The sequence below is a fragment of the Camelus dromedarius genome, chromosome 10 (genome assembly GCF_036321535.1).
Source record: "Camelus dromedarius isolate mCamDro1 chromosome 10, mCamDro1.pat, whole genome shotgun sequence".
NCBI lineage: Eukaryota > Metazoa > Chordata > Mammalia > Artiodactyla > Camelidae > Camelus > Camelus dromedarius.
In genome coordinates, this window is record NC_087445.1 from 41,326,676 (window position 1) to 41,354,562 (window position 27,887).

At 42.2% G+C, this 27,887-nt stretch overlaps 2 protein-coding genes across 16 annotated transcripts in view; one reads left to right on the plus strand and one right to left on the minus strand.

Annotated features, from left to right (window-relative positions):
• GCNT1 (glucosaminyl (N-acetyl) transferase 1) overlaps positions 1-26,871 on the plus strand; it is a 148,085-nt gene extending 121,214 nt beyond the window's left edge. The window contains exons 4-7 of one of the 10 annotated variants that reach the window (XR_010382696.1): positions 1,455-1,583; positions 3,000-3,144; positions 7,508-7,590; positions 26,162-26,871. The gene's annotated coding sequence lies outside the window, so the exon portion shown is untranslated. Of the gene's footprint in view, positions 1-1,454; positions 2,389-2,999; positions 4,717-7,507; positions 7,591-7,870; positions 8,075-17,884; positions 18,326-21,956; positions 22,315-26,161 lie in introns of those variants that run through there. The other 9 variants (XR_010382695.1, XR_010382693.1, XR_010382698.1 and 6 more) reach the window with 9 other exon arrangements.
• The window catches only part of PRUNE2 (prune homolog 2 with BCH domain), a 233,541-nt gene that overhangs the window by 13,710 nt on the left and 191,944 nt on the right, over positions 1-27,887 (minus strand). For all 6 annotated transcript variants that reach the window (XM_064490288.1, XM_064490286.1, XM_064490284.1 and 3 more), the window contains exons 10-16: positions 24,463-24,542; positions 22,308-22,508; positions 13,653-13,826; positions 8,068-8,170; positions 7,287-7,418; positions 6,042-6,128; positions 2,001-2,099 (exon numbers count right to left, since the gene is read on the minus strand). In XM_064490288.1, coding sequence (XP_064346358.1) covers positions 2,001-2,099; positions 6,042-6,128; positions 7,287-7,418; positions 8,068-8,170; positions 13,653-13,826; positions 22,308-22,508; positions 24,463-24,542 — 876 coding nt within the window. The remainder of the gene's footprint in view (positions 1-2,000; positions 2,100-6,041; positions 6,129-7,286; positions 7,419-8,067; positions 8,171-13,652; positions 13,827-22,307; positions 22,509-24,462; positions 24,543-27,887) is intronic.

Genomic DNA, 27,887 nt, shown 5'->3' on the forward strand with positions numbered 1-27,887 from the left:
CATGCTTAACTTCTCAATTAAACTTTCCGGTATGACAACGAATCTCTAAAAGCAACAGTTATATGATAAGGAACCTTCTGGACTGCCATTCTGTGCCTGGAGGCTTCCTGAATGCTCTGTGTGCACTGTCCTCATTCAGTCCTCAGGACCTTTCCATGAATCTCGTGCTCCTCACTTTCTCATTTTACGGACGCTGAAGCCAGACTCAGCGAGTTTGCAGCAGGTTGCCTGAAGCCTCAGAGAGGAGGTGGGAAGGTTCAGCTCTAAGGCTGAGCCTCCCGAGCCCATCTCTCCTCCAGCTGCCACGCCGGGGAAGCGCTGCCCTGCTTACCTAGAAGTGGCCAGTGCTCACTTCCACTTGAAGCGGGACCGTCTCTGTCTTCTTCTGCACAGGGAGACAGCGCTAGAGGTGGTGAGTGCTGCTCCAGTGCTTTTTAGTTTAAAGATTCTGGAGATGGGGCGCCCCTTTCCAAGGTGGCAGGCCAGAGCTGCGAGGTGTGCTGGGTGTGGGAACCCTATGAACCTAGTGAGGATTACGGCCACCACCGGGTTCTGTGAACGCTCTGCTTGATGCAGCTGAGCCCACTGGCAGTGCTAAAGCCAGTCCGTATCCTCTATTCATACCCGATATTGGGATGGAGGAAGACCAAATGCATCTACTTCTGAGTTTTGACTTTAGATGGATGTTTTACTTTTATTTATTTATTTTTTTAGTGGTTCTTTTAAAATTAATTAATTTATTTACTTTAATGGAGGTATTGGGGATGGAACCCAGGACCTTGTGCATGCTAAGCACGCTCTCTACCACTGAACTGATACCCACCCCCCTAGATGGATATTTTAGGGGAGGTAAAGAAAACTGCTAGAAAAGGGCATGGGAATTTTGGTGCCAGGCTGACCTGGATTTGAATTCTAGTTCCATCTCCTCCTCGTTCCTACTTACACTTTGCACATCCCTTTCCTCAGGTATCTTCCTTATCTGTAAATGGGGGTTTACTGAGGGGATTAAACAAAGGATCTAAACAGAGCGCTTCTGTGCCCAGCTCAGCACAGGCACTTTAAATGAGAGTCTTTTCTTTCCAGTTTCCGTGCCACCCCCACCTTTTTTGGCAGGGTGGTGGTGAGAGGACTCATTTTTGGAGGCCCAAATTGGAAGGTCCATTTTGCTATCCATCTTCTGGAGGAAGATGGGGGTACCTTTGTCTGTTTTCTCTGAGCTGATGGTTACATATCCCCCACCCAGTTCAAATCAAACAGAAAACTAGTGAATCAGATGTAGTGAAGGGAAAACACGATCCACAGGAAACAACAGCTCTTTGCAACAATGAACCAGTTAGGAGGGCTCACTTTCCAGCATCGTGGACCAACCAGGCAGTTGTCTGGTTGACTGCTTACTCTTAATACTTTTGCAGCATAATCCTGCAACCCTCAGGAGCCATGCTTTCTTCCTACAGGCTGCTGCCGCCTCAGTCCCTGCACCGAGTAAGAAAACCATCCCTAACTGCGCCGCCCATCCCTCTCCTGTGTCTTCCACCTGAAGGGGAACCATGAAGAAAAAGGACTGAGAAAAAAACAGAGAAAAGGTAATTTTTTTTTCCTCTTTTCCTGGGGTCATCCAGAGAAATTACCTTATATAACGCAATAAAGAAATCCAAGCTACGCTCAAACCCTCTTGTGTCCGTGAGACATGGGAGACACAAGTAACAGATACACTGATCACGTTAAATTTACGCTTTCTCCAAAATGGTAGTAAAGTCAGTGAGCGATCATGAACGTGAGCAGATATCACTAACAGCAAGATTATGTGAAAGAAGATCTCAAAGAACAGGACTTAAATCTTGAGGTTATAAGAAAAGACATCTATTTACTGGAGAATACCTAATGTTGTTTTAAATATAAGATAATGCCATCTCCCCGTATTCCAGATAGGAGTTATTTTCCAGTCTCCTCCTCTAGACATGCAATATTTCTTACCAAATCTTCGAACCGTCAGGACTTACTTGATGATGCTCTCTGGAATATGGATGCAGTCCATTGGGATCAGCCCACTGAGTTCTGATAAGCTACTGACATATTTAATTTTGCTGCTGAATTTTGAACTGAAGAAAAGAAGAAAAAAGAGATTAGTCGTGCCATCATCCCCTCCCAAGGCTGCTGCCTCTGCCTGACAATGCTGATAGACTTGTCACCTTGCCCCAGAACTCTTACTAAGAAGGGCTGCATTGTTTGAGTGGTTACTATATGCCAGATTTTAAGTGGTTTATATAATATTAACTCATTTATTTCCCATTATAGCCCAGTGAGGTAGGTACTATTATTATTCTCTTTTTAAAGATAAGGAAACTCAAGACATAGGAAATTAAGTATCTGCTCAAGGTCTCACCTTCGGTAAGTGACAGAGCCTGGATTTAAACCAGGCATTCTGACTGCAGGGTCCACACTCTGGGACACACATGGCCTCCTGGTGGTTCCTGCCACTCTGAATGGTCACTGGTTTGGTTTATGGTTGGTTTGGTTTCATTTACTTGTTTTTATCAAACACAAATGTTGTCATTAGTTCTTTCAGAATCTACCAAGGTTGATACATTTTTAAAGTATATATAAATTTATTTTCTTCTTTTTTTTTTTTTTTTTTTTTTTTTTAGTTTTAGTTTAAAAATTTTTTTAGGTTTTTTTTAAGTTTTAGTTTGGGAGTTCATTCCAGATGAACCAGTGTTCAAAAAACATGTTCCAATAATTAGATTTGAGTTACAAACGGCTTTCATCCAAATGTTGTCATTTCAAATGTGTGTCAGTGCACAGAAAACAACTTGCAAGGAGATCCCTGAAAGTGATAAGGGAATTTGCTTCTAGGGAAGCTTCTGGGGTTGGGAACAGAACTGGGAGTTGTGGAAGGAAGAATTTGGTCCCATCTCTCATGACTGGATGTTTTATAAGAAAAAGGCATTTTTGTATTATTAGTGTCATAGCAAACTAATTCTAAAAATGTATCATTCCAGTTGAAAGAGAACTTGATCAAGCATCAAACTTTCTTAGTCTCTCATGAAAAGGCCCCGTCAGCCTTCTGGGAGGATGCTGAGCTGTCTGCCACCTGAACTGCCTTCTGTTCAACTGCCGTGCATCCTGATAGGACGTCTTTTCAAGGTCATTTCTCTATACACTGTCTTTCACATTTCTCTTGCAGTTTTGACCCTGGGCCGTGAGTCTTGGGTGGACACACTACCAATGACATGCTCTCTTAGGTCACTTCCTTCCTCTGGAGGTTCTGAGCTACATTTTGGTTTTGATAAAAGGTGGAGTGGGTAGAATAAGAGGGTAGAAGTCATGCAAGGGGGAAACCTCCAGCTCTGGGGGTGCGTTCACTGGAATGGACTGTTCTCCAAACAGGCCATGTTCTTTCCTTCCTGGTGTATTTGTACCTGCTGCTTCCTCTTCCTCTACCTGTTTTTAGCTAGCCCATCCTATTCGTTTTTCAAAACTCGTTTTGCAGGCTCATTCTTTTGGAAAGACGCTCCTGATGCAGATTCTCAGTCCTCACGCTCCACCTGTTACCTTAAGCACCCCCGCAGCCTGAGTGACACCCCCTCGTGCTTCCTTTGTGCCTGGCTTATGACTGTTCACTAGCCGGCCGAGGTCAGCTGCCAGGCTGTGAGCCCCTTGAGGACAGCGGTTGAGCTGTGTAGTTCTCAGCCTCCAGCAGCTAACCCAGTGCTTGACACAGACAAACAATTCATTTAGAAAATGAAGTGGCCATATACCTCCATCACAGGTGTCACCCTTTAGCAGTGAAAAGACGTAGAATACGTTTTGGTGACTTTTTTTTTTTCCAAATTGAAAAGTTGCTTTCCCTGATTCACAGGGAGCTCTTTAAAGAGAATCTTACATGATGAAACTGTAGAATACAATGTTTAAGTACTCGAAATGCATTTTCTTTAGAATCAGGCGGGCACTGGGTTCAAGGCCTGAGTCTGTCATTTATTGGCTATGTTACCTTAGACCTGCGGTTGGCCAGCTAATTGACTGTTTTTAATAATCCTTGAGCTGAGAATGGTTTTTACATTTTTTAAATGGTTGAAAAATGATCCCAATGAGAATATTTTGTGACATGTAAAAAGTATCAGGAAATTCAGCTTCGGTGTTCATAAATCAAGTTTTACTGGCGCACAGCCACACTTACTTATTTCCATATTGTCTACAGCTGTTTTTGCCCTACCATGGCGGAGCTAAGGAGTTGTGATTGAGACCGTATGGCCCACAAAACCTAAAATATTATATCTGATCCTCTACAGAATGGGTTTGCTGGCTCCTGCTTTGGACAATTTATTTGACCTCACCTCACTGTTTTTTCCCATAACAGAAAGGGTAAATAGAACTTCCTTCAGAGGATTGTCATTAGAGTTAAATAAAATAATGCATGTAAATACTCCATAAATGTAAGCCATTATTGTATGTGATTTACCACAATACTACCTGCTACAATTTTAATATTGTTGTTGTAATTATTCTCCTCTTGCCACTCCCTTCAGTAAGAAGTGTTGACTTATTTTATGGTAAGAATATTGAAAAATGATTATATTTATCAAGAAGAAACATGTTTGTTTTATAATTATAAGAGCTGAATTATTAAACAAACATCAGTGAACCAGTATCAATTCTAAAGTTTACTTTTTTGGTCATTGGAGTTTGTGTAAGCTTTTTATTATACATTGATTCCTACTCCCCTGTCAAAGCATTTTGTGCTATTATTAAAATAAATGCTTTTTGTGTATCTTAAAAGCTCATATTGTTTTTAAAAGTAACTTAACATGGTATATAGTAAAGAGCTAACCTTTGCCAGAGGAGAACTAGGTTGAATCCTGCTGTTCAGTTGTGGGAAGTAGGGAGTGGGAATGTTAAAGAAATACAAGTGAACACTGAACCAAAAAGATGGACTCTGGAAAGCACAGTAAAATCTATGTAAAAAAAAATATAAAGGATTTTAACCTTTAATTTTTTTCTCCAGAAGTGATCAGAATTTTTTCAGGGATTCATTAATAACTTTGAGACAGAAAAATTTTAATTTATCTAATTTGTATCCTGATGTTAGGCAAGACATTATTTTATCATCATCATAATGCATATTAATAATATATATAATATATATTAAATATATAAATTACATTATTTAGTTGAAGTATAGCTGAGTCACATTAGTTCACAGTGATTCACTATTTTTATAGATTATATTCCATTTAAAGTTATTATAAAAGATTGGCTGTATTCCCCGTTGTACAATATACCCTTGTAGCTTATTTTATATAGAATAGTTTGTACGTTTTAATCACGTACACGTTTTGCCCCTCTGTTTTTAAAGCTCTCTAGAAAACCCATACTCTCTTTCATTTAACTGTTTCAGTCTTGGTAGATATGAGGCATATCTTCTTCTTTTTTTTTTTTTTTTTTTTTTGCATTCCCCAAATAAAGGTTATATGGCAAGCTAACACAAAACAGATGAACAAATATTTACAGATCTGAACTGAATTTAAACCAAGAAGCCTCATGGATGACCAAAACAAAGCCTCAAAACGGCTGCTCAGACTCTGCCTGACTTTAGTGTCCTGCCTGGTATTTGTTCAGAAGCAACAGAACAATTAAGACGTGGCTTCGGTTTCTGTCCTTGGTTTGTCTTTATTTTCCATTGTCATGCTACTCTACTACCTCGCTGATTCTCGACACAATACCGTATTACTTTAAAAGTAATCTATCTGTTCCCTTTTGTAATATGGCATGGAAATCCTACTATTTCACCTTCTGTGTTTACAGCAAGCAACACAGAGGTCATGCTTTATAATCATGGGGGGAAAATATTCATTATGAACTAATGCTCACTCATACTTAGAGTCTTGCTGGACAGTCCATAGTATCTTTTCAGGAAAGGCAGAGGCAAAATGTATTTTCCTAAATACTCTCTTGGTTTGTGAATTTTTGTTTCTAAGACAATGAATACATATTTTTAAAAACCACTAGTAGTAATTTTACTTTTACTGTAAGAATGACCATACCTTATAAAAGGTCGTGTCACTGCAAGGATTGTTCTGATGAACCAAGAGGGATGAACAATGATGAATGATTTCAAATTCTTCCGCAGCCTGTTTTCAAAAAAGAAAAAAAATTACTTATAACCTATTTTGAGTAGGAATTAAAACAAAGTCTATCCCCAAACAAGAATATATTTTATATATATATAAGGAGATATATATATATATATATATGTGTATAAATTTAGGGAGTTCTACACAAGATACTATTATCTGGTAGGGAGGTACAGAATGTCATGATTAATAAAGAGAATTTAAAAATTTTTGAAGTATAATTTGAAACTTGTATGATTCAAACCTCATTTTCCCATAGAAATAAATGTAAAACAGAATGGTTGTATTCCTGGAGTGCACAAATCTATAACCATCATGGCCTATTTTTGTTTAGCAGTGCTTTTCATTCTTGTCAGCATTTTCTTTACTATTTTGAAATGAATACACTCTTGCTAGCAACACAGCCAACCTGTTCTACTGAGCCTTGGTTTCTTCTGTGTCATGAAAATAGTAGCAGTGTTTCATGTGGTTGGTTGGCCTTCAGATGATCATTTTAACATTTCTGGTAATTCAGGAATACTTTTCAGCATTAGCAATGCTACTTTATGTATTAGGTGATTGAATGGATTTTAGGTACTGTAACAGGGCACTCACATGTTGCTATGGCAGGGGCCGCACCTGAGGGGATACCACACCTATGGCAGACATCATACTTGTGTATGCTTATTATGACAAGGTAGATGGCAATAATGTGTTTTGTTCTAATAAAACCAGCATGGATGGAAGTGATGTGTCTTGAGGAAGGGGCTCCCTAAGGACTAGAATTAACAGAGAATGTTGAAATAAGAGCAGAATGGTTGCCTAAGTCACAACAGTCCCAGAGCACAAAAGCAGCACCCAGGACACACGATACCAGGAGACTGGTCTGTCAGCTCCAGATGTGCCTCCATGTGGCAAGAGCATATGATACTTTAAAATACTTGGTCGCCAATTTTGAGATTATAACATTTAATAAAATCTGAGGAAGTTCTGCTATATTTCAAATTCGGGGCATCAAGTGACACTTTTCATTAATGTTTTTATAATTTATCATCTCAAATCTGCATGAATTTAGTGTTCCTCAATTGTGATTGCATTCTGGTAAATTAAGAGGTCATCAGAGGTGGGAGTTACTGAGGAAGTCAAAATAGCGATGAAATCATGGAGGCAACATACCGTCTGTCAATCATCTGGTAGCATTTCTTCATCCAGCCTAGCCCTGGCATCTTCCGTCGTGGAGTTGCACCATTCAGGTACACAATCATGTAGTCTTCAGCTACCATCAGCTCTAAAGTACTTATTACATATCTGATCACAGGAAGGAAGAGGATTGTCTTTAGTTCCCACATGAAAGAGTTCATCTCATTTCCCATAATTATATAACATTTAAATTACAGGGTGCATGACATTTAAGAATGGTTGCCCATATCACCTCTTCACCTGGAGAAGAGTGAAGTTACCTAAGATCATTTCTCTGAGAGTGAGTATTACTCATTTATTTGTATGATTATCTTTTTTCTTTTGTTTTTTAAATGCAGGTACACTTGAAAAATGTGTGGGTTGGAAATCTGACCTTCAGAAATGTCAACAGTGTTCTTCTATACTAAGGGCAAGTCAGATTAAGTAAAGGCAGGTATAAATGGAGTCAGGTTATCACCAGTTGACTAAGAACATGTTATCAGGGAACAAAAATAACACTTCACCCAAAGGCTGTTACATAAATTTTTAACTACAGGCCAAACTGTTCATTTTGTTTTCAGCTCGCTCTACTGACAAAACAGCTCCTCTGAAGCTTCTGGTCGCGTGAGCAATTTTCCTTGACACAAATTTCATCAACTTCTAATCAAAGGCTTAGCATATTCTACATCATCTATTTCCCTTTATTAAAGACGCTCTATCTGCCATGTACATGCCCACAGACATTAACTCAAAGCACTTTGTCATAAGCATCACTCACAGGAAAAGATTTTCCATGACATAGTGGTAATCCGCCCGACTGCTGTCTGGCAGAAAACAGGCGGCAAACACAATGATGGCATTTAGGCCGTCCCCATAGTATCCTGGGGGACAGACAGAAAGACATTTGTAACCAATTGAAAGCTCTTAACAAGATAATACTTAACCAGAAGGATAAATCTGGACGCCTTGGCAAGTGTGTGGATGTGGATGTCACAGGTAAATCTTTAAAAAAGCATTGTGTGGATGCTGCTTCTCTAAATACATGCACATACAGTCATCTTTCAGTGGTTAAGGCATGTTATATAGATTCTTAAATATACAGTGTGAATATATCTGCATCTATAGAGTCTCCCTATTGTGGATGATTATGTGTGTTGTAAATAGTCATAAGTGGGTGTATAAATATTAACTTATCAAAGGATGGGGGAGCAACATTTTTTTTACTTAAGGGCTAATTTATAGAATAAAAAAGCTAATTGACATATTTATTCTTTCCTTTAGTGGCTATGGAAGGGGTTCTGTTTTATCCTCTTTAGCTCCTCCCAGTTTTAGGCCCTGATCGATCTGCAGGAAAAATTTAGTCACTGAACTGCTGTATAATCTGAGACTCACATGCTCCGTTGACCAGATACCAGTGAGTAGAACAGGAAAACACCTTGACTTTGATTTTGAGGCCTGGTGTACTTGCCCGGAGCTTCCCTGGGATCTCCAGGCTCAACAGACAGGTCCGGGGTACATTCTGGTCAGGCCTAGAATAACTGAGCACAGAGTTCAGAGCCTAGACCCTTAAGAAGAGGGCAGACTCAAGAAGGGACTGGTTAAAGGATGCCTCTCTTTGAGTTTTATGAAAAGGTGTGCTTTCGGGAAAACTTGAGAATGACTCCCTGGTCGTACGTGTTTACTGGTCAGGGAGGGAGGGGGTGAGAGCCGTTTGCGGGTGGCCGCAGGAGAGCGGAGGCAAGTGTGGCCGTTGAAATGTCAAGGGCTGAGGAAAATGGACAGACGTCTCAGGACATTTTACCCCCTTGTGACAGCTCTGCCCTGTCCTTTCAGCAAGCTCTGTGCTCCCTGAGAGCTCAGCTTTAAAACTCATGGCAAGTGGCGGTCAAACCGCCACAGGTGTGTGTATGGAATCTTAGCATGTCTTCCAGACTTAAAAATGGAAGCCATGCCCTGTATTTTTATTTTTTAATAGCCTTTTAAAAATATCTGTGCTATGTGTCATGTAACATAGTTCTGGACTTCAGAATCAGCAAATAGAGATCTCAAAGCTTTGAGTCGGAGGACAGGGCACACCCATAAGCCTGATCAGAACTCAGTGTGTTTCAGTTTTTCAGAACTCCACAAATACCCCTCTGGTGATTACAAGGCAGTGAAATAGTGGCTGGATATAGATTTGGATGGGCTTAACTCTTGAAAAGCAGTTTAATAAGATGTTCTCTACAAGAATAGAGAGTATGACTCCACCACAAAAGAGGTGGGGAAGAAAGCAATACCAACTAAAAATACATCAAATTATGGGTTTGTGTATGTTACCAATTTGAGGTGGTTGTAGACGGTGTTTATGCTACACATCTTAGAAGATGCTACCTATGTCAGTATACACCTGAGGCAACACATGTTTGCAAAACAGGATTGCAGTAGCTTCCCTCTGGATTTTTCACTCTCGTTCCATCTTATCCAGTATTGGGGTATTTACCAACTGCTTGTTAGAATGTGGTATGAAGGAAAATGGCAGAAGGAGATATATTTTAATACAAGTGCTTGTTCCACCAAACAGTTTCATTTAGGGAGATTCATAACAGAATAGAAATCCACACGGGACAGGGTGGCCCAGTGACAATGAATCTGAGCACCACGAAAGTGTGCAGGTCAGACCTAGCACAGTGAAAAAGACCAGGTTCGTGAAAAGAAACAGCAGACCTAGTGAATCCATCTTAGAAACAAGGACAACAGCATCCTTTCAAAAGCATCTTTCTGAACATGGCTGTCTGGCTCCAGGGTGTCAGGATAATTTCAAGATCGTGACTGCTCAGTTCCTTTGGTTTCTTTTTCTATTTCTGGAGAATTTCTAAGAATGTGGCTTTTTTTTTTTTGAGGAAAGACTGAGGTTTGTAAACAGTACTTCAGAAGTCATCCCACATGGCAGTTCAGCTCTGCGTGTCACTGTTGTCTGTCCTTGGAATGCTGTAGCGTCGTGTTTGCTTGGGTTCATCTAACCGAAGGAATTCTTAAGGATTAACTTACCACTTCCTGATCATTGTCTAAGTCAGGAATGTCTCTTGCTATAAAGAAAAATTACTGAAATTTACACATGAAAATGGATTTTTGCACTTTGAGGCAGAGGAACTGTAGGAAGGGAAGAAGTGGCAAAAGAAAGAAGAAGACAAGAAGAGAGGTGGAGATGGAAGGTGTAAGGAAGGAAAGAGAAGCTTTCCTTGTGCAAGTTTTCCTTCTCAGTCCAGAGTCAGGCTCCGGAGCTACTTCTGGCAACAGTCACTGGCAAAGTGCAGTAACTAGAATGAACAGGACCATTTGTGTTTCGATCCTTGCCTACGCCTTCAAGCGGCTCATCTAACCCAATTTCTACGCTTAAGATGCAGCTGACTCAAGTGAAGTTGCCTGTCAACAAGTGCACAGTTCACCTGAGGCTCAGGTTTTTTTTTTTTTAAACATGTACTTATCAGACTCTCCTCTCAGTAATGGTGAAGCAAATTCAGGGTGTGTGCACTGAGGTACATGAGCCATCCCACCACGGGGTCTCCTGCCACCCTCAGAAGCAACGGTGCAAACCTTACCTGAGGTCGAACAAACAGGCATGAAAGGGTGGAACACAAGTTTGCCGGCCAACAAATGGGATGGGGAGAGAAGGAAAGATGCCACAGTCTCAACCAAAAACACACACACACACCCCCCAGCCTGCAACTCTTGTCCGCATTCTTTCCAGGATCATTTGTCCAGCAACACTGCAGAGAAGGTTACCTGAGTCTCCTATAATGAAATAAGAGAAGTAAAAACACAAGAAAGGAAACTCCTCGTTACAATGCTTTGGCGTGACTGCCCTTGTTTATTTCATCGTGTTCCCTGCTTCTGGTTCAGAAACACCAGTTCTGGGCTCAGAATGACCCCACGCTATTGGCTGATCCAAACCACCCAGACCTCTCTTTGCTTTTTTATTCAAGCAGATGGCAGGGCTATTACTCATGGGCTTGGAGGAGGGGACACTGGCTTTGAGATCACCCTTTTTGGACAGTGGAAGTAACCGAGGCCCAGGGGAGTGAAGTGATGTACCGAGGTCACAGACTGATCAGTGGCCAAGATGGATTTTGAAGCCGGACCTACAGTGTGTCCCAGGCCTCTGGCCACAGCTCATGTCAAGGCCACCAAAGCTGAAGGCCGAATTATTTGCTCCAATACTGCTCTCACCCACAGACGTTCCCAGCTAGGGTGCACACTTGCAGGGCCTGGCAGTGCAGCAAACTCAGGCAGCTCTTTTAATCACCCCCATCTTGCCATCCTGCTGCACAGAGCACAGTACAGCTGGTGCCTTCCTACTGGCCTGAGTGGGAAAACATCCTCAGAGCAGAGTGCAAGGCACCGAAACATCTTTGTTCACTACGGAGTGCTGCTTTTTAAATGCTCGTCAGAAGCCAGGGATGGCCAGTTCAATGGACTGGTAACCGGGCAGTGTGACTTGATCATCATTAAGGTCTGGGAAAGTGGCGTGAGCCTCCAGCGCAGCAGACAAAGCTTTGGCAAATTCAGAAGCAACACGGGAACTGTCTTCCCCTACGGAGCACAAAAGCTGTCTGGGGTCGAGGAAGAAGGGGCATCTCGCTAACGTTCCGGGGGGTGCGGCGCAGTACCCTCATGCAGTCTGGTGCCTGGAGCAGGCCGAGGCAGAGCTGGGGACAGGAGAGGAGCCTTCTCTCTCAAACAAACCAGACAGTCATACAGACGAGAAGACGAGCTCACGACACAGACAGGAGAGGAGCGAGTGCCGAGGGGAGGAGTGGCGGGGATGGAGGGCACAGCAAACCATGTTAGCCCTGAGGTGTGCAGTGAATTTTGACAAAGAATGTGACAGGCAGAAGCAGTGGCTTTTTCCGACCCCAGAGTGCTGACAATAACCAGTCTCTCCTGACTCAGGCGCCGGACCCACGGGCTAAGCCCACCCACCTCCCACAGCTAACTTCACCGCGGCGTAAATGCAGCAGGGATTGTCACTGGGTGACTGGGATTTACTTTGAGAGACTTTCCTCCATTTCTTGTAGCTTTCCGAATGCACAAAGGCCAGCCTTTGTTTTGGTTTGCTTGCTCTTTATTTCTAAAAAGCAAACAAACCAGACGTACCCAACGGGTGGGACAAAGGAGGCCTGACATTCTGGCAAGATGCGGCTGGTGTTCGGGTTGTGGTTTTCATTAGGAGAACACCATGGCTGACGCTGGGGCCAGCCGTCCATCACTTGTGGCAGGATCAGGCCTGCTCCCATTGTGATGGGAAAAGTCTCCCTTAGAGGAAGCTGCCCCAGCCCCACGGCAGCTGTCACCGGGCTCTGTCACCACTTCAGGTCAAATGGTGGGGCAGGAAAAAGGGAGGTCACGGCCAGGGGCACCTAGATTCCTTCACCATCAAGGGTGGGGCCCTGGGTAGTCTTCCCATGGGACGTAGCCATGCATGGAGCAGAGAGTGGAAAATGTGTGGTGGAGGGAAGTCTGAGTGAAAAAACAAGATGCCCTTCTGCTTGTTAGAAAACAAAAGCTCTGGGTTTAATGCAACGCCAAGATGCTTATTTCCCTGTCCTTGTTAAGGAAGCGAGAAAGCTGCCTTGTCAGCTTACACTTTTTCTAGAACAGCCGAGTGGTGAGGGTGGTGCCCCAGGACCACAGCAAAGTCATGCATGCAGTTGAAAAACCAAGCAGCCATTTACGTCTCCTGAAGCTGACAACAGCGAATGTGTTGCCTGTGCTCATCTGACTTTTTGTGAAGCCCACATTAACCAAGCCTCCTGGAGCACCGCAGAAGCAACGAAAACACCAAACAGAGCCTTTTCTCTCTCCCTTGTCCCTCCCAAAGCAAGTGGAGGCTTGGGCGGAAAGTGGCTGCGGTCAGGCACAGATGTAATGGGGGAAAAAAAAAGACCAAGCTGAATCTTAAAAGATGTCCTAAAGCTTCTGAAGAGGATTCAAAAGATTGCCCTGGGATTAGAAGCACCTCTGGAGTCGTGACCTTGCTGCAGGCCATGGGAGGATGGACTCGAAAACAGCACAGTCAAGCCCTACAGGCCGCTGGCATGGATTCCAGACACAAAGCACTTAGCTGGGCAACCGTGGCTTTCAAGGAATTCGCACAGAAGATTAGAGCTATCAGACACACGGTGTGAAAAGCACTTTTGTAGTGGGCTTTCCGATGTTTATCGAATTGAGTGTGAAATAATACTCTTGGCTCTTCGGGGCCCTGAATGTTGACCGCCCAGTAGGGTCTTGGGACATCATGCTGCTGAGAACCCTACTTTAACTTCTAGTTAAAAAACTAGATCTGCCCCGCTCCTCGCTTCCCAGATTCGCACAGAACTTGGTTACCTCCATGAGAAATGACTCTCCTGTAGGGCTCGATGACTTTCATGTCAATCCGCTGCTCCTGTTCGCCAATCACCACGGTCCTCCACAGCCGGTTGTCCTCCCGCTCCTCCTCCGCCGTGTACTCTGGAATAGACTCGGACTCCTGGCTGGAGTCTTTGTTGGCCATGGGATCCTCTGGAAATGAAGCACAGAGCAGGGCTGAAGGAGCAAGACCTCCGAGTTGAGGCAGTTCTGTTGCCCCAAAAGGAAAAGAAAAAGACCCCAGTTCTTGCCGGACCCAAAAAAGCAGATCACAGTCAGGAGACGAAGAGCGCTGTGTAGCAAAATATTTTAAAGGGTTTATTTAGGAAAAGAAAAGCACACCTCCGAGAACGCGAGGTGGGCGGACCGCAGGGGGGACGCAGAGGACTTTACCCCTTTCTCTTGTACCCTGGCTTAGAGGTGGTTCTTTGATTGACTGATGGCTCTTGACCCTGGAATGCTTAGTCAGGTTTGGCCCCTTTGCAAACGTCCTTACCCACATGTACACAGAAGAACCCATGGGGAGGCGGGGCTGAACCTCAGTCAATGCTAATTATAGTACAGTGAGCATTGGGTCACGTCCAGTTAAGTTTTTTTTGCTACTGCACAGTTATGGTTGTCAGGTTTTAACTGTTTTTTTTTTGCTGACACTCATTTAGAAGAAGTAAAATCCCTTTATGCTGGAGGCAGGCATAGTACCATCTTCTGGACCATCCTCCCTCCCCTCCACCTATCTGCCCAGTGCCCCCACTTAATCTGACTACCCAACAGCTCAACAGCTAGCTCCCTCCTGGCAGAGTCAACCAGATGGTGCTCCCTGTTACGTGTAACCCTGATAGTGCTGAACACCGTCCTGACCACATGAAGGATACTCAGTGAAGTCTTACTGATTGATTGAACAACCATATCCACTGACAGGAAGAGAGCTGGGGCTGTCTTGTGTCTGTACTGGGCCAGTGGGGTGTAGGCTGATACCAACTCCGCCTTGATCACACAGGTTGTAGACTGCAGAGTCTTTCATCAGGCCCAGATAATCTTGCTTTCCTTGGGCCCAGTCTCCTGGTGCATCCTGAGTGCGCAGAGCGTTTTGGGGGCCCTCCACTTGCTATCTTGATGATAGACTGCCAGCCTTGACCCCCCCCCCCCACTCTAAGACTCTTACAATGGGGTTGAATCCCCTTCCCCTGAGGGAGCACATCTGGACATGAATTTGGTATTACTTCCTATAAATCTTTCAACATATGCTACACAGATTTTACAGTGAGCCAGAAACCACCCTGTAGACCAGGAGTGCTCCAAGGTCAAAAATTCACGAGACACCTATTTGTGAGTGGGTGCCCAAGGCAACAAAAAAGCCCACCGAGTTTTCTTGGCGGAGAAACTTACTACCCACTCTTGTGCATCCAAAAAAAAGCAACCATATGACTTTTTTTTTTTTTTTAAAGAATAAGCAACAGTTGTTTCTGTTTTTACTTCAAGTCCTAGTAGAGTTTAACAATGGTTATTCTTGCTATGTCTAAGTAACCTGGAAAGAAAGATGATAACTTTCACAGTAATTCTGTGAGATATCATCGTTTTTAACTTTCCATCCATGGGGCGTGGCCTTTGCTTTGCACTGTGCTTGTGCTTTCCCGTGGTACTTTGATAGTAAGAACAGCAATGCTCTATTAAGCATTTACAATGGGAGGTGTTATGAGAGACCTGATACCCATGGAAAGACTCTGAAGTGACTACCTCAGGTCACAGAGTTGGGAAGCAAATATAATCCAGCCCTTCCCTTTTGTACTCTCCTGAGCCACCACACTGTACCTTGAATGCGTGACTGTCTCATCCTCATTCATTTCACTATGAGGCAGTGAGTTCCTTGGGCTAAGGAACTGGGCCAGAATTACCTTTAATATCTGCCTCCAGCAACCCACGCCACACTCAGCTTGGAAACCTGCAGAGAGCACTCAGTAAAACTGGGGAGGGTGAGCGGGTAAATAAAGCTTGGACAAGTTCCTGGAAATACAGGTCATCTGTCAGGGAGCCACAACAAAGCCATTGTTTCAGAAGGTTCCGCAAGACATTCGGACGTGTCTAATTACCTGTGACTTAGAATAGCAAAATGAAGTCCAGCTTCACGGAAGCAGTCCCAGCCTTTTGGGCCAACACAAACAGCTACCAGCACCTTGCCTCACTCTGCCTTTCTCTGTGTTCCCACGAACGCTTGCAGCAACCTTGGCTTCCACTCCAGCGCTGTGTCACTTGTCCAAATCCATCCATCTGCCCTGGACTCCCTGTCTAGGGGTCCCTTCCTGCCTCTCCCTTCCTACTTGGGTTAAGGACCCTGGATACTCAGCTCTTCCCAGGACCCTGTTTTCCCTCTGGGCTCTGCTCCCTCCGAACTCAGGGCTCTGATGGGGGTCTGTCTCCCGATGCTCCTGTACACACGTGCTCTCCCCTGCCGTCAGCTCCCCGTGCAGCAGCCCCTCTTCATCCTGTTTGGGACTTCCTGGCCTGCTCTAACTTGACCCCGGTGAGCGGTATGGGGTTGTGTTGTCTTCTGCATGCTTTAACTGAGGCTACTTTGTTAAAAAAAATTTTTTTTTTTTTGGTATGGTTTGTTCCCTTTCCTGGTTATAAAAATAAAACACACTAGTAAAAGTGCAAGCAATACAGAAATTGTTCATGAAAACAGCAAAAATCGCCAACGCCCCTCTCTCACTGTTTGCTGTGTAGTCTTTCTAGGCGCGTGTGCACATAATTTTTCCCCCCAGAAAGTATGATTATTCTGTATATTCTGCATGTTCTATGCATACCGTATGTCTACTGTGACAGCATAGGCTCCTTCTTGTCTCAGCGAATGTAAACTCTACTCACCCTAGAGTACTCCACTGACCGGTGTCTTTAGGTTTGTCAATCCTATAGTGACTCAGTTTTATTCTATTTTGTTGGTGGTTGTTTCTTATAAAGAATTTGCTGCAGTAAGTGTCTCTGTAAAGGTACGTAACCTCTTTTGTGCACATACTACTGTAAGTTAGCTTTCTGGCCATGGAGTGCTGGGTCAGAGGGTATAAGCACTGAAAGGTTTTATGAACATTTTTACCCTTGAATATATCACACCATACGGCACGAGAGTACCTGTCTCCTCACACTACCAAAGACACAGGGGGTTATCGAGGTTTTTACCCCTGCAACATTCAGGGTGAAACAACTCTCTTTGTTATTTTAGTGTATATTTAATTATGAAAGAAGATGAGAATGTTTGTGTTTATTAGCTATTTATATTTCTCTTAAATAAATAAATCAACAAACCTAGTTCACCACCCACCACCACCACCAAAAAAAAAAATCTGTTGTTCCTCTTACTGGCAGGGAGGCACCTGGCAAATCCTTTGCCTATTGTGGTCCTTACTGATTTGTTGGCATCCTCTATATAGAACTGTGTCACGTATTTCAATTATTTTCCTACCTCATGCTTAGCTTTTGAATTGGTGAATTTTTTCTAGTTAGGAATATAATATTTTTACATAGTTAACTTTGTTGATTTTTGTCTTTAAGTTATTTGATTGTTGTATCAGAGTAAGAAATGATACTCCTACCTTAAAGGTATGTATGTATCCATGAACACATTTCCCTATAGTTTATTTTTAAAAACAGCCTTATTACTCATTTTGGTATATAAGTTCAAGGCTGGACGTTTTTATGAAATGTTATTCCTCGTGTTTCAGAGAGTGAGAGCGGCCAAGTTGGTACGGCCCCTTTTCCTTCCTTACTTCTTCTGATTGATGTAAATTAAGAAAAAGAAAAAGGAAAAGAGTTACATAAGAGCTAGGGGTATAGTAAAGTTTCTTAAGGTGTTCATTTCTGGAGTTCAACAGTATAAGCTAGTAAGAAGTAGAGCTCCTTTACTCCCTTGAAAGAACAGTGTCTTCCTGATCGTAATAATTCTTCTGCTGTAACTATAAATTACCATCCTCCCCCACAGCCATCATTTCCTCACTTTCTCACTGTTTTCAAAAATTTCAGGTCTCATTTAACGCTCTACCCCTAGGCCCTCCAAATTTAATTTTGGTCTCATGCCCTCTCCACTAAGAAATGCTTGATTTCCTTGTCTCTTTTTCTCAGGAGCAAGCTTTCCCCCCTGGCGACTGCTGCAGTCAGTCAGGCCCTGGCACACAGGGGAGACGTTAACTTGAACATTTTCCTTTCTTTTCTTTTTTTGTGAGATGTTTTAGTACACGAGCTCCTGAATATCCTGTGCTACAGAGATCACAGTGAGGTCTCCATCACTGGTGTTCATACGGACTCACTAGATGATGTCAGCTGTGACCTTCCAGGAGGGACAAAGGTCTGCAAAGGGGGCGAGCTTTCTATGTTGTGATCTTGCACTGAGAATATGAATAACCTGAAAATGCCTTTTAAACTTTTAAAAAGTCTTTTAAACTTTCATGTTTGAACTCAAAAAAAAAAATGTTTTTTTTAAGCCAAAGAGCCTCTTTATTTGTATTGCCTTTTAGGAATCACTCCCAGGAAGAAAATGAGTTTAGATGTTATTCATGGCATATTTGATCACTAACACAGGCATAACTGTATGACCCTTGAACATGCTCTGTATTAGTCCAGATTACTGATTTGGAGAACTTTAAGTTGAATATTACTAATTTAATGTGTGGGAGTGCTTTCTAAATGACACTCATCATTCAAGACATGTTTACTATTATGCCAAATACCCTAGAGGATTTATAAACTAACTTTTAATTTTCATTTCCAGTGTACCTTTCATCTCTCCCTTTTATGCTACTTAGGTTTATCTGAGTATCCAATGTGGGTTCAGGTTTTGTTAGGCCTGAAACATATATAATTTTGGGGGGAGGGAGCTTTTTAAGGAAAATAATCTTTTTTTTTTCAAATTTTACAAAAGCATATAATGATGCAAATGTATTTTTAAGGACCCTTCTAGATAGAATGAAGCTTAAGCTAAGATTCATCCTCTGCCAGTATCTCAAACTGAGAAAATACTTAGTTTTTTCCTGTCAAAGTATAGTCCAGTGTAGTTGGGAAGCGCACAGCTGGGATTCAGTCACAGGCTTTCTGCGTGTTCTTTGCTATTGCTAGAGTCCGAGGTGTGCCTTCTTCCCAGGCGACAACAGTAACTTTCTAAATGGTCTTCCCACTTCAATTTTTTCATACCCTCCCTGTTTGGACTTCTTCTTGTTAGAGGAAAGACAGCCTGTATACAGTTAAGAAAGCCTTGAAAGTCCTTTAGGTGGCAAAGAGCAGGTATGTAGTTAATTTGAATGTGAACACTCAGCATACAGAAGTACAAAGGAAAATCGTCCCTTCAGACCACATCATCACTATGGCATCAGATTGCTTGTGGGTAAAACAGAGTAAGCTTAACACTTGAGTAGTTTATATGCAGAGTTAAAACGAATTGATTTTATAAGCTGGTTGCCTAAAGGCTGTGAAAATAATGGAAGACCGCAGACAGGCGAGTTAAGCGGCCCCCTGGACAAAAATGTTGCTGTATCCTGAGTGTCGGGGTACCTCTTTTCACACAGGAAAACCGTCTGTCATTGGGGTTAGGATTCAGAAAAGAGGACTTAAATGAGGTCACTGAACTTTGCTTCGGAGCCTAAGAAGAACAAATGTAAGAGCACATGAATGTTTCTTATAATTCTTATCAGAAATACTCAGGCTCAAATTTTTTTTTTTTATCATTTTTTTCCATTTCCCTTACAGAATGCCTTTGCTGAGATCTGAATTATGGTAAAAATAACTTTGTGGTTGGTTTGGAAAATAGAAATTGGGCATCATTTTTTCTGACCTTTAGATATTTTTAAGTGTTATAAACTATTAAAAAAAAAAACAACTCAGAACTCCCTTAATATGAAAGATTGGCCTCCTAAATCCTTCACTATCTACATACCGCTAATATCTTTGGCACTTATAAATATCAAAGGAAATCAGCCCTTACTTATATCGGTACTTTGAATGATGTTTTCCAACTATTTGGACACCATTATTAAAGAAACGTGCTTTGAAGGGAAGACCACTTCAACATCCTTTGATGGTGAGCTTCCAACATTTTCTATAAGCAAAATCACATTGTAGGCAAACAGCCTGGCAGGAATGTTTGATCATCAGCTGTTGAATAAAACAGGCAAATGGTGTGAAGGTCCTTCAAGCACTTGATAAAGTAAGGGCCCCAAAATGGCTGGATAAAAAGGCATGTAAATGTGAGGGGGGCAGTCACTACACTTGGCTTCAGGTATGCTAGCCTGAGCTCATAAAAGATCCTCCTCTTCACTCAGTAGATTCATGGAGGCGCATGGCCCAAGAGTCAAACACAGCTCAGGTTGGCTGCTAGTTCTGACCTTTACTAGTAGCTGTGTGACCTTAGGTGAATTATTTAACCTCTCTGTGTCTCAGTGTTCTCATCTTAAAATAACCATAATACCTATTCATATGATTGACATGAGGATTAAAATAGGTAATATTTATAAAGCACCTAGCATAGATCTTGGCATATAGTAAGAACTATGAAAAGTGTTCATGAAATAAAATTACTGACCAAACATTTTTGAAATCTTATGCCCTAAAAACTCCAATTTTGTTTAGAATGTATCTGCCTAGTTCAAAACACTCACACAGGAAACCAAACCAAACCAAACCATACAGCTTTCAAGCGCCTATTTCATACCTTAGGACTAAAATGTATTCCGTCTCCCTTATACACTCAGTTATCTACATCTGCATGTTTATGAAATATAGCTATTCAGATGTCCTTTGTGTTTTCAATGTTTAATGTTTTTGTTTATTTAAAATGGTGTCTGAACATAGATATTTCACTTGAAAATCAAGGTGGACTTTAAAATTCAACTTATTTTAAAATCCCCTCCTTTGAATTTAAGACCTAAAAGCAGGGTGGTGGCCCTTAAACTGGTTCTTTCCACATAACTGTGTCAACTAAATAAAAAGAACTGTGTCAGCGAGTGGCAGCTTTAATTACCAGTTTGCTCAGCCACCACCACTTTGCTTGGCAGTTTTACTATTCATAAAAATAAAAGGTTCATATGTTGGGTGACAAAGCTCTCTGGGGGCAACAGGGAGGTGCAGGGGGAGGAGAGGGAGGGACCCGCAGGGTCATGCCACAGCTGCTTCTCTGGGATTTTAGGTCAAGGCATGACTTTTACAGTCAAAAGTCTATTAGCAGGAGAAGGGCGGGGACAGCTGGGGACCGCAAGGAAGGGTGGAGCAGCTGAGACGGCAGAAGAGTATCGAGTCAAGCCCTTTCACCTCCTATTTGTGTATTTCCACCCACAGGGTCAAATATTCCCGTAACTATAAAAATCCTAGAACATGATAAAAATGCAACATAAAACTCTACTTAAACATAATAAACTGTAACACAAGTAGTTTAGCCACATCCATTTTCTTAGCTTCAGGAAATAAAGTCTTTTGCCGTGTGAAGGCAGGGTCTAAAATCTATGCTGGCCGTGCTTGTAGCCCGGTGGCTGAATTAAGTAAGTAATTTGACAACGACTCTCCTAATTTGCTAAATATGTTCTTCTATGAACGAAACTGCTGGAATTAGCATGGCTGTAAAAGTCAGGGCGTCATTCAACTGTGGTATTTCTTTTTTATTAGAGTAATTCTCACAGTGTAGGAAAGCAGTAGCCGTAGCCAGGATTCTCTTACTTTCCATTTTAAATATTATAAAATCAGAGCACGCCACCCTGTAAAACTGAAACTACATGATGCCATTTTTGAAAGCAAATGTTTTGTGTTTTTACCTATTTCTTACTCAGCAATAATTTCACCGAGCAAGAGAAAGAACTAAAATGAGTGCCTGGTCATATCAGGAGTGTCAGTGTTTGATCTAGCAACTTTAGCTTTCTTATGTTTTAGTCTTACCCCATCCCTCCTTCCTTCCTACTTTATCAGAGAGATGGCAGTAAACATAAGGCCCTGTCCTTAGGGAGCAGACATTCTAGTGGGAAGAGAAAGATAATTACCATGCCAGCAAATAGTTAAATGATGTGATTTCAATGAGCATGCCCCCTGGAAAATAAAATGAACACTGGGATAGAGTGGCGTGGAGGTGGGGGTGGGGAATGCCTTCGATTACAGAGGTCAAGGAAGGCCTCCCTGAGGAGGTAACATCTGATTAAGATCTGAATAAAGAGAAGGAGCCAGCCATGTCAGAATTTGCCAGAAAGAACATTCCAGACTGTGGGAGCTTGTACAAAGAAATTGGTAAGCTCTAATTTCTCCACTTCAAATTTTATCTTGCAGTTTAAATTCTCTTTCTAGCAAACCCAGCTCCACTTTTCTTATGACACGGCATGTAACAATTTCCCCAGAAGCCCAGCGCCCAGCACAAAGCCTGGCATATATAGTAGGGGTTTAACAAAGGAGCAATGACTGTGTATGACCTCTGTGACCCATACCTGCCCTGTCAAGCTCTAAATTGTCAATTGTGGCCACCTATGACCTGAGATAACAGAAGCTTCTAGAAGTCATGGGAAGGAGCCACCTGCAACACAATGGGAGGTTTGTTCCTAATGCCACTTCGAGGGCATTAGACAGGAATAGATAATCTTTCACCTTCCACAAAACTTCGGCCTTGCCGACTTGGCGACTTACCATGCCCGGTGTACTCAAAAGAATCCGCTTCATCAGGAGTATCGAGTTCGTCCACATTGATGTCAATTTCATCAGGACTGTCCAAGTTATCATCAGAGAGAACAGATCCTTCACTTTGGTCCAGAGACAGATTGATATTTGGGGCTGTGAGTTTGATTCTCTGAGGATGAGAGCCATTAAGATCCAGCGAATTGGGAGGTTCTAAAGAACAGAAAGAGGAGGAACATTAAGTGGAAGACCACACACATGGTGGCCAACAGTGGTCGTGGGCCCCAGCGTTAAGGCCCTTTCAGCAAAGGCACCTGGTAAAAGTCCTTATATGGGTTCTGGAACCCCCACGCCACAACCAGCAGGCCTCAGCACTGGCTCGCCCCAGCCACATCAGCCCTGGCCATGTAGAAATAGGAAGTGGAAGCCATTGCTAAGTGGGCGGAGAACTAGTTTTTAGAAAAGCCCTGTTCAAGTTTGAAAACTTGACACTGATACAATATTGAATTGAATTTTTTATGATGCATAGGACCTAAGAAAGAGAGTTAAACTTTCCATATAATTCATAATAATCCACATAAAATTTATTCCTATAGGATGGAGGATATGAACTTTATGTCATGTTCACAGACACTCCCCAAATACTTCAGTTCTTGACAACTCTGTGTATCATCTGCAGTGACCTTTCTTTGGCTGGCATTCTTTTTTTTCCCTCAATAAAACTGAGGTATCCTCCCAGATTACATTCCTTGATCAAGCAGTCATTACCTCTTACGCCAACACTGCTGTTAGTTCCTATACCATAGCGACAGTCTTCTACGGAAGGCTCGTGGGAGGGGCTCCTACCCTTTCACTGTAACACGCATCTTGCTGCTCAGTGCCTCTCACCTCAGAAGCACACCTGGAGAAGTCATTTTTTAACCCAGTTGATCCCAACTAAACAATGGTAGAGAGATACCCTAACAATAGAAATTACAGGATTTCCTATCATAGATTGTTTTGAATGTCATTTGGTATACACCTCAGTTCTGGAATTCTAACTCTGGTCTTATCCTAAGGAAGTTAACCCTGTTTCTTTGTCATGAAGGTTTTTGTTTTGTTTTTTTCTTTTTTTTTTGCTTTTTGTTTTTTCCTGTATAGAACATCACCTAAACTGTGTTCTATGTAATGCACTTGTGTTTCACCTGAAAAATAGTTTCTCTTGACCAATAAATTTATAAAACATTGGGTTTCTGTATTACAGGCATTCTGAGAGCAGTGCTGTCCAAAAGAATTTTCTGTGATGATAGAGATGTTCTATGTATGGCTCTTGAGCACTTGCGATAAAGCAAGTGCAGTAGAGGAACTGAACTTTTCAAATTTATTTTAGTTTAATTAATTTAAATAGCCACATGTGGCTAACTGCTACCTATAGGACAACCAAAGCTTTAATGCCTTTATTATTCAAAAGTGGTTTGTGAGCCTTGAAGCGTGGAGATGTGCAGAGGCTACCATGCTTATTTGGCCACAGAACATGTAAGAATAGTTATGTCACATGGTTAATATTTTGAAGAATGTACTTTAAATACTCAGACAGGAAAAAAAAAGTTGACTCCCTCTTCCTCAATTCTAGCCTTGACTGATAACATCAGGGGTCAGGATCTTGGTTAAGTTCTTGAAGCTGGTACAGTGCAAAGGAGTGAACCTAGTCCAAAGTGGGAGTCATCTAAGCTGCAACTGAAAATTTGAAAGTCCTCTTTGTATATACCATGGGTTGTAAATTCTTAGAGTGTGGTTTTGTTTTTTTTTAATAATCAGGATACTGAGCATTCTCGACATTGCACTTCTAATTTTAAACATTCACCCGTGTTAGTATAATTTTGGTGAACTTAGAAGTCAGCTAGAATTTGGTATTATGATAAACAGCAGCTAATTATCACAAGAACTGAAAACACTGGCAGATCCAGCCATGGCCGAGGAGATAAAAGATGGCCCAGTATTCGAGGCAACTATGAAATTAACCAACCATATCAAGCCTAACACCTTCCTCGCACACATTTTTTTCAACTCTCTTCACTTTTATCACTGACATCACAAGTTGGATGCACAGGAAATGGTTCTCTCACTGAATAATGAGCATATTTGGATATATAATAGCACTGATGGAAATGAACAGATGTTCCCTCACCAGGCCTCATGTCCGCAGCCCCGGGACTCAGTGTTCCCTCCTCAAAGGCGGTGTCCATTCCTGCATCCTCTGACAGGAGCCTGAAAAAAAGAAAACCAGAGTGTAAACAATTGTGTGGGGGTCGGTTTGAACCAGAGATTCCAGGATAACATTTTCAAATCACTTGGAATAAATCAAGTATGTGTACTGAATCTATCATAAGTGGCCCCACATTCCAAGACAGACTTTCTGCAGGGACCAAGACCATGGACATGGTTTTCCTCTGCGCACACGGCACCTCACTTTTCCCAGCAGTTCACATAAGTAAATACAGCCCAAGTAAAAAATTCAAAAAACAGGAAAAGCAAATAACAAAATACAGGAAAGAGGACATTTCAAATTTTTTTTTTTTTCCAAAAAGAGAGGCAATACATGTGCTTTGGAGTCAGGACAGACCTGACTTCGTATCTTTCTCTTCCTCCAGATAAATTTAAGCATATGACAAACTGTCGTGGGCAGTTAAGAGCATACTCTGCCGGCCTCACTTTCTTTATGTGTACCACCCACGACACTGAGTTGTTCAAAGATTAAGCAATGAATGTAAAGTGCCGAACATTCCTGAGAAGGTACCAGCTGATGGTATTTTCCTTCCTTCTTGGAATATTTACGGATTCACTGTGAATGGTATGTTGGTGAAGGTGGTTCTGGTTACGTTACTATCTTTTCTTGCTAATCAGGGTCAAATCCAGGAGTATTTATATTAGTGTACTTAGTAAGACTGGTGGAAGGGAACAAATACTGGAGAGAACTGTGACTAATCTATCTGTTCCTGTATGAAGCTGACCACCATTCACAATAGATTCCCCTTGACTTATTTTTATCTCCTGACCCTTGTTCAGTACATCCCCATTTATCATGACAATGATGTTTTTCTTCTTAGTGGCCTCCATGTAATTTCACTCATCCAGGGTGAATACTTCCGATGGAGGCGCTAACCTAAATTTAAACAGGGTAAGCCTTTGTGTTGAAGTGCTAAATTTAATTCCTCCCTCCCTCTCTTATTGAGACTTCTCTCCACCTCAGTCTGGGTCTACCAAACACTGGGAGTTTGCTTTCCTGGATGATCACTTTCTTCAGGATCCAAGTTAAACCCTCTACTGTCAGTGAAGACTATGATAAAAACAAACTCCTATGTCTCTAGTGATAACTGTGCTTCTTTCATTCATTCAACAAATACTGAGATCTTCGTCTCTCAATACCCCTTTGCAACACAGAGCAGAGACTCTGTTAAGAAGGTGCTAGAAAGCCAGAGGTAGCATGCATGAGGGAAGGGAAAAGCTGACACCGTGATCAGGCAGTACTCACAGGAGGGGCCTCTCACAAAGCCACAAATATTATAAAAGGCCATGAGGACTTTTTAGGAAACCCCAGGGACAGAGTAGGTATGCTGACCCAGGATATAGCCTGGAGGCAAACCTAGGAGAAACCCAGGTTGTGCTCATTGTAACTACTTCAGTCACATCCATACGTTAGGCCTATAAATATCTGTAGAAATGCAGTGGCCAAACAGAACAGTTGGCAATGGAGCAGAATGAAGTTTTACCATCAGTAATGGAAGCCTCCCGGGATCTGTGAGGTCACAGATCATTCCATCGTGAAGGTAAGTATTTCACCTTATCCGTCTGTAGTCACTACTTAATTTGGGGTTGTCTGCGTACAGGATGGAGCTGCCACAGAGGATGGACAGTTGTAAACACAGGTCAGGCTCTCAATGGCCGACCTCCCCAACAGATGCTCGGCTCCACGTCTCCACCTACAGGACGGATCCAGAACTGTCCGCCTGCTGGATGGTTTTCATAATCATCATTGCTCTTCAACTATTTCTGGCTCTCGGCCTTTGGGGCACATAGTAAAATTGTACTTCCCTGCCCTCCTCTGAAGTTAGGGTGGCTACGTGACTTGCAATGACAAATGAAATGAGAGCAGATTGGCAGGTGTCACTTCTGAGCAGAAGAATTAGGAGCATGCATGTAGGTGCCGCGTGCTGTTCCCAGCTTGGTGCCTGCGGAGGCGCTACAGCCAAGTGGCTGTTGGGTATGTAAGCAAGAAAGAAATTTTTGTTTTGTTTTGCTCAGAGGTATTGGGTTTCTTTGTTACCACATGCTAACCTAGCCCATTCCGACTAGTACAGCTGATCTTTATTGTTTGTTTTGAAGGGACTAGCTAATGCACACTACGCCCTGATTTAGGTAACCGCTTCCCACTTTCTCAACCCAGGCTCTGGTTGCTGATACACCTCTTCTTGTCTTGGTTGCTAAAGCACAAAATAACATTTTTAAAAATGGAGGGCAAAGCTCAGAAGAGCATCAAATGCTTTCAAATATTCTACAAACATGAGTATTATTAATATACCACCTTTATGGGTTTTGCTTAGCCACATAGCACTTGTCAGTTAACTTAATATTTTTCTTTAAATTGATTTATTTTAGTTACGTAAGTTTATTTTGAAAGGAAGGTTTGTATCACTGTATATATGGAAACTTAGAATCACTCACATAGAACAGTCACAGAAATATAATCAAAATAAAACAATGCTATTAAATTCAAGGTAGAAACCCCTGGGTTCTCAGTCTGCTTTCTTTGCTAAAAAGAGGAGACTAGAAAGTGTCTAGCAAGGTGTAATGCCGTTTATCGTTATAAATGCAAAGAAATGCTGTATCAGACAGAACACCCCAAAAGTAATTAATACATTTCTAAACTTGAGAGAGACCGGGGAAATCCCCAGGTGCTAGCAATGAGGAGTGATTCTAGAAAGCTGAGGCAAGGCAGCCCACAGGGTTTTGGACTGGACATAGGACTTAGGGCCCAACAGAAGTGACCTCCAGGTGACAGAAGAAAGGCCTAAAGCTGAACTTCTAAATAAGGCTGTGGCCCTTAAAGAGCTGTTCTTTTAATGAAAAGGGGGCTAGGGGGGCAAACTTTATCCTCTGGCCTTGGAAGGCATAGTCTGCCTGGAATCTTGGGTGGAAAGTAAAAAGCCACCTATGAGAATTAGAGGCTACTTGTATGCCAAACACTTCTCAATTTATATTACCTGAATGATGTAGGAAGAGATTAAAATTAAAATTCACCTAGGACTATTGAAGGCCTGGAGTCCTAGCGTTCCAGAAGAATCAAACGTGAAATCAGTTGGTAATGCTACTTTTATAATCTAAGAGTCACTGGAAATCCACTTAGGAGGAAAAAAAAAAAAACCTACGAAAAATGAACTCACACCCCCACCCCCACCCCCAGCTACAAACTACACTAGGGAAAAAAACACGATGAAGGATTGCCCACAGACGCCATAACAGAAGAACCAGCAGCAAGAGTGTTTTTTTTTTTAAAGGATAATATGAAAGAGATGATAATGATTAAAGAGTAAAACTTCCTGATGTTAAAGCACT